The sequence below is a fragment of the Coturnix japonica genome, chromosome 8 (assembly GCF_001577835.2).
Source record: "Coturnix japonica isolate 7356 chromosome 8, Coturnix japonica 2.1, whole genome shotgun sequence".
NCBI lineage: Eukaryota > Metazoa > Chordata > Aves > Galliformes > Phasianidae > Coturnix > Coturnix japonica.
In genome coordinates this window covers 10,256,234-10,269,417 of record NC_029523.1, presented here as the reverse complement: position 1 = coordinate 10,269,417, position 13,184 = coordinate 10,256,234, and the positions used below count along the sequence as shown (strand labels likewise).

Genomic DNA, 13,184 nt, shown 5'->3' with positions numbered 1-13,184 from the left:
GTCACATACTTGACATAATTTAATTAAGACGTGTAACAAAGCACTGATAATAGCAGTCTGATAATAGCAGTCTGATAATAGCAGTCTGATAATAGCAGTCGCTCTATGGGTAGCCCAGTAATTCTGCTCTGTGCATTTCGGTCTGGATTGCTGCTTGCCTGTGTCTCCAAGTGAGACCACAGTAAATCCATGGGCCTGAGGAGGGCTTTGCTTCGTGACTGACCAAGATAAAAGCTGCATTATGATGCTTTATCTCAAGGCTAATGGTTTCTCTTAAGCCCAGATGAGCTTAGGTGGCAGGTGATTTGCAGCCCTTTGCTGACGTAACACTGCTGTGCTGTAACGGGCCGCTGTTAAGGACGGGAATGTGGGTTTAGAGAGAAACCAGGCTGTCATAGGAGCTGGGGATATCAGTATGTGGAAATAGGGATGGAGGATGGAGTGTGGAAACGCTCCATGGAAGAACATGGAGAGCACACTGGGATGGGGACAGAGCAGCTGCAGCTGGTGGTGCGCCCCGCTCACGTGATCGCTGCCGACCAATGGGGCGATCGCGTGATGCGCGGCGGCGGCTGCGCGGGGGCTGCGGGCCAAGATGGCGGCGTGTGCCTGAGGGGAGGTGGCGGCCGTGAGGGGGGGACGGGCAGGGCCGGCTGTGGGGAGGGACCGAGCTGCCCCCGCTCCCTGCCGGGGAGGATGGTAAAATGAGCCAGGGGGGGAAGAAGAAGAAACGCGCCGTGAATCGGAGCATCATGCTGGCCAAGAAGATCATCATTAAGGACGGAGGGACGGTGAGGCCGGGCGGGGCCGGAGGGCGGCGGGGGTTGTGGGGGGGCTGAAGAGAAGGGCTGACCAGAGGTGAAGAGAAGGGCTGACCAGAGGTGAAGAGAAGGGCTGACCAGAGGTGAAGAGAAGGGCTGACCAGAGGTGAAGAGAAGGGCTGACCAGAGGGGCCCGCGCGGTGCGAGCCGCGGCCGGAGCCGCCGTGAGGCCGGGCCCCGATTTCGGGTTGAGCCGCGCTTCCCTCGGTGCGGCCTCCGCGTGAGGAACGGCCTGGACGGCCAGGAGCCGCCTGGGGAGCTGCGGCACCTGATCTGTCAGTGCTGTTGTTAACGCCTGTGGATGTTCTTTTTTGCCGTGCGATGCTGTACGTTGGATGTATGTTCTTCTAATACGGTGTTATTTAAAGAAAGGCTTAAACGCTGAGACGTATCGGCCCCTCAGGGCCTTCGCTTACTCTGCGTGGAAGTGCTGGAGTGAGGGCAGGTGTTGTGGTACTTGTGCACGTTACTGTGCAGAGCGTTCACTGCCTTTCAGAAGGAGCAGAGGGGCTGTTGTTACATAATAACGTGCTTCGGAGTGAATTCACTCTGGAACCCATCAGTCACTGATTAAGATACAGTGTGTTTCAAAGAGCCCTTCATCTTTCAACTAATACTTGCTTAGAGACAGTAAAGGGTTGGTGCAATGTTAAAACTTTCAAGTTACCTCGTACAACATCTTTGTACTGCCTGCAAGCACTTGATTAAGCCTGGATTGCCATTGTTGTTCACTGCTGGAACATCCTGTCTGCTCTTCTGCGCCCAGCCTTCCTGGTTTCTTTGTCTGCCCAATGTGCTATGGGACGTGATGGGAAACAGGTAAATGAAAAGGGCTTGTGTCTTGTATGTGTGCGTTTAGCAAACCAGTCATTAATCCGGCATCTGAGTGTACAGTTTCCAGCCTCGCTGGTTTATTTTGAAACTGCACATCAAAGAAAACTCAGTGACTCTTGCCTGTGAGGGTATGCGGCTGCTTAATAAGACACTGTCATGGGGTAAATAGTTTATGGATGAGGAACTTAATTTATTGTCACTTCTGTGCTGATCTTGATGTTCAAGGAGAGGGATTTTAAAAAAAAATAAGAAAAAGGGGAAGATCCCACAGAGTGCTGCTGTGGAACCTCTCCCAGGTCACACTGGAACCTGCAGGTTACGCTGGTCCTGCCGTGAGGTGCTGGGACAGCACATAGTGCTGCTTGTGCTCTCACTGGTTGTGCCCTGGCCCCTGTGCAGAGCGGAGCCACGCTGCCCCCAGCCTCTCCCTCCTGCTGCTTCTGCCCCTCATAACGCTTCCCTGGCATGGATAGGTTTGGGTGTATGTTTGATTTTTGCTGTATTTTCGTGCTTACCACTTTATTGTTTATACAGAGGCTTTATAAACTCAGCTGGTTCAGGCACCACGGGCTCTGTCTGCTGTGCTCCTGGCACACAGCGTGTCCCTCTTGCCCATTCCCACAGAGCTCATCCTGCTGCCAGCACCTGCCAGCCCAGTTGGGTGCCTGCACCTGGTGTGGGGCCAGCCCTCAGCCAGTGCTTCTGTCCTGAGCCCTGGATGGAGTTAGTGCCGTGTTCAGCTCCTGGTACTCAACATAGGATGGTTCTTCCTCAGGCATTAAGCTTGTGGTGCTGCTAATTCAATTTGTTTCCCTCCATCATCTTAGCTGAACTAGATTAAGATCTGTGGAGGAAGCACGCTGTGGCTGACTACATACTGTTACAAGTAGTCTCAGCATTTCATTGGCACGGATGACTGTGCCAGCAGTTTTCCATAGAACTGCTGCCGGTATTTTTGTGTTAGTGTTTGCAGTTCAGTAGCTGTATCACAGAAAGCAGCGTGTGATGGTGTCTGTTGTCAGGCTGACCAAAAGGAGAGGCGGTAACACTGGTTGTGTGGGTTGCTTGCTATTCCTAATTCTGCCTTCCCTTACAACCTACTGGAATTCACCTAGAATAAGATTATGCATTTTTTAAGTACTCGTTAAACAAATTAGGAGTTACACCTCATTTAGATGTGAGCAGATTGCATCTGGTTTTGTAGGTAGGAACTACGAGCAGTACCCGTGAGAAGTGGGCACTGGCAGTGGAAATGAAAGGCAGTTTAACGCAGGGATACGGATACAGTTTGTTTCTGCCACCATGATGGCAAGGTGTGATGGGCGCCGCTTTGACAGAGTGGGGAGAGGTGTGACCTGTGGTGTCTGGAAGGACGGAGTGGTTTGTTACAGCACGTGGGAACTGGTGGGGAGATGTGGCAACTTGAAAGCAACCCAGGGAAGATGAGAGTGAAGCTGACTTCCTACAGCAGGCTGAGGCACCCAGCTGAGATCGTTACCCATGGTTTGCACAGAGCAGCTGGAAATGTTAATCCAAAACTAAAATAAGGATTGTGGGTGGAAAGGGCAAGGAATGGTGGGAAGGTGAGATAATTACAGCCACTTTTATAGGTACTGAAGACTTAATTTACTGCAGAAAGAGAATAAGACTGACCAAATAGCAGAGGGATCTGTGTGAACACTGAATGAAGAGGGCTCGGGAAAGAGAAATGGCACAATGCGAAGGGACTATTGTGTCTTACCTTCAGAGTATTGACACAGTTACTTTTTAAAACTGTGGTCATTTTTAGCTGTAGGGGTGAATGTTCCATGTGACTTTCTGTATTTATTTCTTATAGTTTAGAAGTTTATAGTTTATATTTTTTTCTGTTGAGAAATTGGAATCCAGAAGGAAAAGCTGGGTGTAACTCATGTACGTTTTGTATTTGAAGACTAATGTTACTTAAATGAAGCTTAAAATGGTACAGCACCTGAGGTTGGATGGCGCCTCCAATGATTTCTAACTCACCTACCCACTACTTGCTGCAGCCAGACTTACTGGAGCAGTGTGTGCTGCAATGAGTCCGTCTGTACTGGGGACAGGATCCACAGCCTCACGAGGTGACCCGTCTCCACTTTGTGTCAAGTTTAAGTCCAATTTCCTGTATTTAAGTTGGTGTCTCTAGTCTCGTCATTGAGCACATATGACAACACCAGGATGTGTCATCTTTCCTTCCTCCCATCAGACACTTATACATGTTGCTGAGGTCCCCTCAGCCTCCTACAGAAGGGAACCAAGGGCTGTGGGTGCTGTTTGCTCTGTACGAGTGCTGGGTCTCGTCAGGTCAGTGCCTCTCTGCCAGCAGCGCGTCCTTATGTGAAGCTGGTACAGTGGATGTTGAGGCTGCGTTTTAAGTTATGTTCTGAAATCATGAAAACTAGATTTCCATGCAGCATTGCTTGGGCTCAAATGTTTTTCTCAAGGAAGAAGAAAAAGTCATCCTTCAGAGAGTGCTGCTGCTTTCAGTAGCATTTTGTCTCCCAGACTGGCAGTGTAAGTGGTTCATTTTTCTCTCTGAGGTGAGAGCGCACCTTGTACTCCACAAAGCATTTAGGCACTTCAGCACATAAGGTTGAGCAACTCTTCTGACTCTGAGATGTTCTGAGTTCCGTTTCGTTTCCTAACCCTTCTGTTTACAGTGCACGGATGCATTTCTTGTGACTGTGACAGCTTGTCAGATGCTTTAACGACCTGTTTTTCCTCTTGTTTTAGCCTCAAGGAATAGGCTCACCTAGTGTCTACCACGCTTTGATAGTGATATTTTTGGAGTTTTTTGCCTGGGGACTCCTGACAGCACCCACTCTGGTGGTGAGTGATGTGCTTAAGTTCTTTCTTGCTGTTTGGGAATGGGGTGATTACTGCAAAGGCTTTTAATACCTGAATTAAATGAAATTTGTGCATCATTGAGCTGCTCTGTTGTGCAAGTGAAAAGAATACAGATAGACCTTACCTGCTGCTGAAAGGGAGGCTCCACCATATTTAATACCGGTGATGGGCAGTGAATATCCACAAAGCATTCATTCTAAAGGCCACTTTTGTCATGAATTTGCGCTGCTGTTCCTTGCAAAGCAATAATGGGGAAGGAGCCTCCTTAGCTATTTCCCCCTTCGATACATTGTGCTTATCTGAGGTGACTGATTTAATGTATTTGCAGTATTCTTTCTGTGAATTTCAATAAATATCTTTGTTTTGTGTGGATTAATTCTGCATAATTTTGGCTGTCTTACAGTTAGAAATCTCACTCTAATCCACAAAAACAGGAAGTGCTGTGGGTGTGCCGCACTGCAGAAAGTAGATGCACAATGAGCACTATTTGTTGGTAATATTGTGGAAACAACAGTGTTCACATTTCTTTTCCAGGTTTTGCACGAGACCTTCCCAAAGCACACGTTTCTAATGAATGGTTTAATTCAAGGCGTAAAGGTAGGCTGACAAAATAATGACAATTTCAGGTGAATGATTGGGGGGGGGGGTTTAGAAATGGCTGCATCCAATGAGAGAAACATCCCAGAGATTTTTCAGTGTAGCTTTAATAGTATAAATAGAATGTGAGAATAAAGTATTGCCAACAAAGCTACTATGTATCATTTGACTTGTGGTGCTACTTTGTGTGTTTGGTTTGTCTACCTTGTCTGAATTCACCAAATAAATAAATAAAATCGTTGACTAATCCCAAATGACACACCTGGTCTTAAAGCTTGATGCTCCTCTTGGGTATTTTCAGTTACGTTCATGTGAATTCCAGACTGCTTGTATTGATGGATCATCTGCCTTGAGTTTTGTGTAGTTTAGATACTAAAAATCAACTTCCATGTTAGCAAACATGGAACAGACTAGCAGTGCTTGACCATGCTGCCTTTGGCCTGCACCGTAGCTGTTAATTTTAGTAGAAAGAGAGCCTGCTCCGCCGTCAGTTTGCAGGCAGGATGGCTGTCTCGATTCTAAGCACTGCTAAGTTCTAACTGAAATGTTTTGTTTCACTTAGGGCTTATTATCATTCCTCAGTGCCCCACTCATAGGTGCCCTGTCTGATGTGTGGGGACGAAAGTCCTTCCTGCTGCTAACAGTGTTTTTCACCTGCGCGCCAATACCACTAATGAAGATCAGCCCATGGTTAGTAAATCCTTTCACATTTGATTGGCTCCTTGTATAGGTTATTACGTAATGCTTGTTTGTAATATAGTTGACAAGATATTGTTTGGGCTTAATGTGACATTAAGGCTTTTCTATTATAGCATCATTAAGGCTGGAAAAGAAACTTTTAAGATCGTCTAATCCAGCTGTCTGCCTGCCACTTTGTTGCCCTTCTCTGAACACACTCCAGGGCCTCAGTGTCTTTCTTGTAGGGAGGGTCCCAAAACTGAACACAGTACTCAGAGTGCGGCCTCACCCATGCTGAGCACAGCGGGACCATCACCTCCATGCTGGTGCTGACTGCACCTGGGCACAGTGCTGGCTCACATGCAGCTGGATGTGACTCCATTTGGCACCACACTCTGTGCCCAGTCCTTCAGCTGGTTCTTCACACCACAAAGGGTGTATCTGTCCAGGCCATGGGCTGCAAGCTTCCCCAGGAGAACACTGTGTCAGCGTGTGTCTAGGCAGACCACATTAACAGCCTTGCCCTCACCCACCAGGTGGGTCACCCAGTCCCAGGAGGAGACTGACTCAGTTCCCCTGACTTTGCAAACTGAAGTAGCCGGTGTGAGCTGCCGCCCTGCTGGGCCACTGCTTACTATTGTGGCCACGTAATTGTAAAATTAACTAACTAGAAAGAAGGAAAACTTATGCATGAAGTAACTGTTTGTAAACTGAAATTTTACTGCAGTTTTATACTTCTGCTCCTTTAGTTTAAAAACCCATCAGCTTTCACACCATCCGCAAGTTCAGTAAGCTCTTAACTGGCCCGTACATTCTGCAGGTAGTGCATGAGTCAGAATGCTCAGTGTTGTTGGACTCCCCGCGTGCTGTACCTCAGGGTGTAGCTGCACTAACAGACTGCAGTGACGCAGGGCAGAGGCAACTATTCAGGTAGCTCCGTACCCCTTTTCAGTTCTACTCTCTGGTCACACGGATTCTTCATGGCTACTTCATTCCTTCCCCGGGGGTAGCTTGTTTCAAAGGGTCCTTTATTGTTTCTAATGACATCCTACCATGTCTAGCATAAAGATAAAGCTAATGTTGAGATCTCCCAGTGCCCGAGTCCTCACAATACTCATGTTCTTTACTTGCTTTTGGTTATTGGCATCAGCATCTAGTTCCTTCAAAAGCTCACTCACAACAACTTTTTGTTCGTATTGCAAAGTTTTGCTGTTTATGGTCGGGGCACACAGAAGTTGTGCAGCCGTATAAACTGTGCGACTGCTGTGAGTCCATTGGAGGGTTTGTCAGGAAAAGATGGAGAAGGCAGATTCTGTTGTACTTGGATGTCAGACTTGTTGCTCCTATGTAGCTGTTCTGATTATTTACTTACATTTTTGCAATGTTTTCAGGTGGTACTTCGCTGTTATATCTGTCTCTGGAGTTTTCGCTGTGACGTTCTCTGTGGTTTTCGCGTATGTAGCAGACATAACCCAAGAACATGAAAGAAGCATGGCCTATGGTTCGGTATGGTTGCCTTTTTGTTTGGTGTTTTTTTTGCTCTGTTTGTGTTGTATTCAGAACTTGACACTTCAGTCCATAAAGATTTTAAAGTGCAATTTTTAGTCCTTCTTTGGCAAGTCAGTTTCAGCCCGCAGTAGGATTAGATACATTATGGATTAGTGGAATCATTTCTTGCATCAAGCTACAGAATCAATGACGATACTGAGCAGGGGTCGCTGAACGCAGGGGGTGAGGAGCTGAATCACTTTGTCCTGTGTGTTTGCATCAGGGATTGAGGGGTTCTGAGAAAGTTTAAAGTGTGACATTTTCCACAAGGATAACTGTGGATAACAAGGGAACTGGGAGCTGCTCTGCAAAGTTCCATTATAACGAGCTGGGTTAAGCAGCACATGAAATTTAACATGCCCTTGAATGTGGGTATTTTTAGTAGACTTTTTAAATTGAAATACTACTATCTCACCAATATGAAGCACAGCTTCCCAAAGATAGCAGCAGGCAGCTGTATATTTAATTAAACCTCTATGTCAGAACGTCTGAGAGTGCCACGAGCTTCACACCGCTGTCCAGTTGGCCAGAAAATCATCTTCTTCAAAAACTCTGTCAGGAATACACACTGCACAGAGCAGGGGAGAATGATACCCTTAATCTCTACCTGATGAAATGGGCAGGGTTCTGAAAGTCAGAAGTGAGTAATAACCCTTCTGAATTTCATGGCTGACACCCTCACCGACTGCTCTTTGTTTCAGGTTTCAGCAACCTTTGCAGCAAGCCTTGTTACCAGCCCTGCTCTCGGTGCCTACCTTGGTCGAGTCTATGGGGACAGCTTGGTTGTGGTCCTGGCTACGGCAATAGCCTTGTTGGACATTTGTTTTATTCTTGTTGCTGTACCAGAATCCCTGCCAGAGAAGATGAGGCCGGCGTCCTGGGGAGCACCCATTTCCTGGGAGCAGGCGGACCCTTTTGCAGTAAGTTAGTGAAATAATGGAGCATTTCGTATTCGAAAATGCTGAGCTTTTAAGAAAATACAAATGTTCATGTGCCTTAGCTGAGCTGCCTTCACTCCCCTTTATCAGTCTGCTTTTTCTGCATATGACAAATATTTTATAATACGTTTTTTCTTGCCGCAGTCCTTGAGGAAAGTTGGTCAGGACTCAGTAGTGCTGCTCATCTGTATCACCGTCTTTCTCTCCTACCTTCCTGAAGCTGGCCAGTACTCCAGTTTTTTCCTGTACCTCAGACAGGTAAATTCACATTTTGATATGGATTTGAATGGCAGTACATTTACCGGGCAGCTTACAGTGCTGCTGGGCTAATACAGGAGGTTCAGGCATTGAGTAATGTTTAAGAGCTCGCAGCAGTTAAGTACTCTTGCAGTTGGGATTTCTCTTGCTTTTAAATACAGAGCAATAAATGTGTTCTGCTTCACGTGTTTTGTTATTATGTGATTCCTGGATTATGAAGTCGACTTGTTAGACCACTTTGTTAATGACGTGAGAACCATTCACTGGATGTGTTGGTTCCCTCTTGGTTTTTATACTTTATTGGGTGGAAAAAAGAATTAAGTTCGGCTGGAGTTGAGTAATGTCAGTGTTCTGCACTGACTGTTCTCACACTGATCTGTGTGACGTGACGCGCACTTCACACTGAATAATCAAATTGTTTTTTATATACACAGATAATGGGATTTTCATCTGAAAGCGTTACAGCATTTATCGCAGTGCTTGGAATTCTTTCCATTATTGCACAGGTGAGTCACTGCGAGTGACTTGGGAAGAGCCAGGTGCAATGGAGAGCTCCTGTAATGCTGTGGGCCCAGAAATATCACCCACCTTTTCTGTAGCTGTTCTTCTAGGCTTCTAACAGTTGATTAACACTCCTACTTTAACTGACTTACTTAGATGATGGCTTGCCAGATAAGGGGGTAGGTCATTATGTGCCAAGTGCTTTGTGTTGGGATAACAAAATCCTTTTGTGTAGAGAAAGGGTGACAACTTATATTACTTGCTAAGTGATTCTAATTGATGGTTATGGTAGACAAGGCTCCCTGGCAAATACTGCTTTTGGCCTTTGCTTTTTTAATTCATTAATTGATTTGCATGTATTTAACATTTAGAATAAAATGTTATTTTTGTTTTCTTGTACGTTTTCCCCTGCTCTATCAGACAGTAGTTTTGAGTTTACTTATGCGGTCCATTGGAAATAAAAACACCATCCTTCTGGGCCTAGGATTTCAAATACTGCAGCTTGCGTGGTACGGCTTTGGATCCGAACCCTGGTACGTACGTTTTATTTTAACATCTGAGTTAATGTGGTGCTTTTCTGCATTTTATTATTTATCCGGGAGAGACACTAATGTTTGTGTGTGCATGGATACACAGCCCCACGTTCCATCTGCAGGCTCTGTCCCTGTGCAGTAGTTACTCAGCGCCTTTATTTTCTGCAGGATGATGTGGGCAGCAGGAGCTGTTGCGGCCATGTCCAGTATTACTTTCCCAGCTGTGAGTGCGCTGGTTTCACGAACTGCTGATGCTGACCAACAAGGTAAGTGTTCCCAAACCACACTAATTCCAGTCAAAGAAATCTATGAAGCCTGACGTATCTAGCGAGTCAGCCGTTATCATGGTAGCCCATGCACTGAGCATAGGTCAGAAATGATACAGATCCAAGCTGTGTTAAAGCTGCACTGTGTGTGTCAGGTCCTTCCCAGAGGCAGAACATGAACAAATCCCAATAAAGAAAAATATTTAGCACTGACATGCTCTTTATTTTCATTACTTTGATGCAGGTTAGCTCTGCTGTCCAGCACCTCCTCTGCTGTACGAGACTGATAACAATTAGGAGTCAGTGTTTGTGTGTGTGTATGAATATAAATACATGACAGTGTATGTTGTCGTTCTCAGGTGTCGTTCAAGGGATGATAACAGGAATACGAGGCCTGTGTAATGGTTTGGGACCTGCACTTTATGGCTTTATATTCTACATATTTCACGTTGAACTGAATGAACTCCCTATGCCTGAATCGCCATCAGGAAGTACGGTGGTCTCACAATACCACTTACAGCAGGTATTCTTTTACAGAACTGGTTCTTGAGCATGATGCTGTGCTACGTTTCATCATGCTAATGGAAACAAAGCGTGTAAAAAGAGCTGCTTCAATCACTCTCACAGAGCTTTTTTTTTTTTTAACTAGATAGATGCTGTGGTTTAACTTGTCTTTTAAAGAGATCCAACTAATAGGCAACAGATAACGCCCTTATAAAAAGAAGGAGAACAGACTAATAGGTACAAGCTCCTGTGCAGTTTGCTAGTGTTGTATTTTCTTGTCACATGTTGTGCATTAGTTGCTGTGTTCCCTTACTTCTGCCAGGCCCTTTATTAACTGATAGTAAGAATTTAGAGCAGCTGACTGTACTGGCTGCAGCAGGATAAGGCAATGCCTATTTTCAGCTGTTAGATTCAGTGCTGTCTGGCTCTGTCTCACTAACTGGTCAATTTTAGAGCAAAATCTTTGTTTTTCTTTGGTACTTCTATTTGATAATGGTGTTTTCCTAAGATTGTGCTGTCTGTTGATGGCAGTGAAAGTGAATGACTGTGAAAACGCTCTCTGTTCAGGCTGCAGAAGAACTTGTTCTGCACTACTTGCAATCAATTGCATTGTGTGCCTGTATTGCCACCTGTTTTAGTCCTAGATGGCAAATGGCACGTAGAGAGGAAGAGTTAAGGTCAGCAGGGAGAAGATGCTGGATGTGAATGTGTCCTGCTGCCTCGCAAGGAGCACGCTCTGCAAGCTCATGTCCAGCTTCAGATGCACAAAGGCACAGAAGATCAGCCTGCAGCTGGTGTGTTATTTTGTTGAACAAAACTTGCCATAGGAAAGGAAGTCAGCAAGCAGCAGTAAGCAGCACGTGTTCCCTCTCCTACGTCTAAGGCTTCATCTGCCCAGGTTTCTCCTAAAGGATTCTGCTCGGAGGCAGGTGTCATCTTGCCAAGTGTAGCAAGAAAAAGCTGTTCTTTCCACATATGAAATGTCTGCAGTTTAGCCATCTTAATACATTACTAATTTTAGTACTAATTTAGTACATTATTACTAACATAATTACTAATCTCAGTATGTTAATACGTGCAAAGGCTTAATAAATATTTTGTGTTGACGCTGTTTTTTGCAGAATTCTATAATTCCTGGCCCCCCGTTCCTGTTTGGGGCGTGCTCTGTGCTGCTGGCGCTGCTTGTTGCCTTGTTTATCCCCGAACACACCAACCTCACCGTACGATCCAGCAATTGGAAGAAGCACTGTGGCAGCCACGGGCATCCCCACAGCCCACAGGCTCCTGCCGAAGCTAAAGAACCGTTACTGCAGGACACCAATGTATGACACAAACATCTAGGGAGACTTTTTAGCCATTTTTCATCAGCAGTTTGGGATACGCGTTCATTCCACTTCCATCGAAAACAATTTCTTAAGGTAATCTTAAGAATGATCTTTCTGCATGAAATTCATAGGAATTAAAAAGAATTCCAAAGATGTTGCCATTATATCAATAATATGCTTTTTCTTTCTTAAAGAAGAGTTCAGTATTTATCTCTTGCCATGAAATACTGTTACGACTAAACTTTACATTCTAGTTGGGAGACAAAAGAATCTAGTCAAGGTCTGAGCATGTGTCCTTCTGTTTCCTTAAGGTGGTGAGCTTTAATTCTCATGCTGAGTCTCAATGAGACATACAAGCATCCGTGTGGACCCATTCATTTTAATGTTGTAAAATCTTGGGTCAGATGATTCGAAGCCTTAATGTAAATGTACTCAAGTAGGGACAGGTGAACTGCTATCATTTCTTTTAACAGTCGTATGGTGGACTTGGTGGTTCTTTTTGTTTTTTTAAAGTTTGTACTAATATAAGAAATACAGGCACGCTTGCTGAACAGTAAAAGTTATTTTTATGTAAGTGCATTTACTCTATTTTTGAACAAATGGTAGTATCAGACATTTGTTTAAATATTAGGTGGGTGTTTTGAGCCTACAGATTTTATTACGGGCTCTAAAACTCTGCTTTCATAAATACTGTTTATTATACCACTATATTTCTGATGATTGCGTAATCGTACAAGGACCTCAAAACTTGAACACAGACTGAACTATAAGCTGATAGCCTTGAACATGGCGGTGTGCTCCATATAGTGGCCTTTGAGGACTGCCGCAGTGACCCTTTGACGTTACAGAGCTGGTGTTTTAGTCCTACATTTTCAGGACCCCTTAGTACAGAAGAAAGCTTTATACAATGACAGATGTGAGTTTCTCTAAAAGTGTATATTTTTGTGTCCGGTTGTATTATTTAAGTGTTCCTTTGTATAAATTTGTGTATAAAGTATTGTATAGGTTTAAAGCATTTTCATCTTGTGGTTATTGCTTAATGCTTTTTTACCTATGAACATTCACCATGGTTGACCAAGAGCGGGAATAAATATGTAAATATACTGTTAATAAAGCTGAATATTTTAATGAATTTTTAAATAATAGTTCATGTTATTTGCAGCCTTAATCAAAGTCATGTAGCACATTTCTTATACTTCAGTGGTGTCTGGGAAAGCCTGCAGTACTTCCATTTGTCCGCTCTGCTTAGCGGCAACAACTGCCTGCAGCTGTCGGTTCCTCAGTACCTGTATGGATAAGGTCTGTATGAACTAGTTGCTGATGGAGGATGCAGTGCAATTCTGCCCATCCTGTTCTGCAATTTGGTAAATCACATCCTCTTAAGTTCTCTTTTACATTTGAATTAATTACCACAGCCTCTTCTTCAATAGCAGTTTATACTTAGTTCCACATGAAACAGACCAGCTTTACCTTCATCTATACCCAGTAAGGCTGAACTAGGCCAAGCAGTGCAATC

The 13,184-nt window shown here is 44.7% G+C and overlaps 1 protein-coding gene across 1 annotated transcript; it reads left to right on the top strand.

The window, feature by feature from the left end:
• Positions 1 to 573: 573 nt before the first annotated feature.
• MFSD14A (major facilitator superfamily domain containing 14A) lies at positions 574 to 12,808 on the top strand. Its single transcript, XM_015870172.1, has 12 exons — positions 574 to 791; positions 4,407 to 4,502; positions 5,055 to 5,117; positions 5,680 to 5,807; positions 7,187 to 7,301; positions 8,045 to 8,263; positions 8,426 to 8,539; positions 8,974 to 9,045; positions 9,461 to 9,573; positions 9,742 to 9,839; positions 10,199 to 10,362; positions 11,465 to 12,808. The coding sequence occupies exons 1-12, from the start codon at positions 705 to 707 to the stop codon at positions 11,669 to 11,671; spliced, it is 1,476 nt and encodes a 491-aa protein (XP_015725658.1). The 5' UTR covers positions 574 to 704; the 3' UTR covers positions 11,672 to 12,808.
• Positions 12,809 to 13,184: the final 376 nt, after the last annotated feature.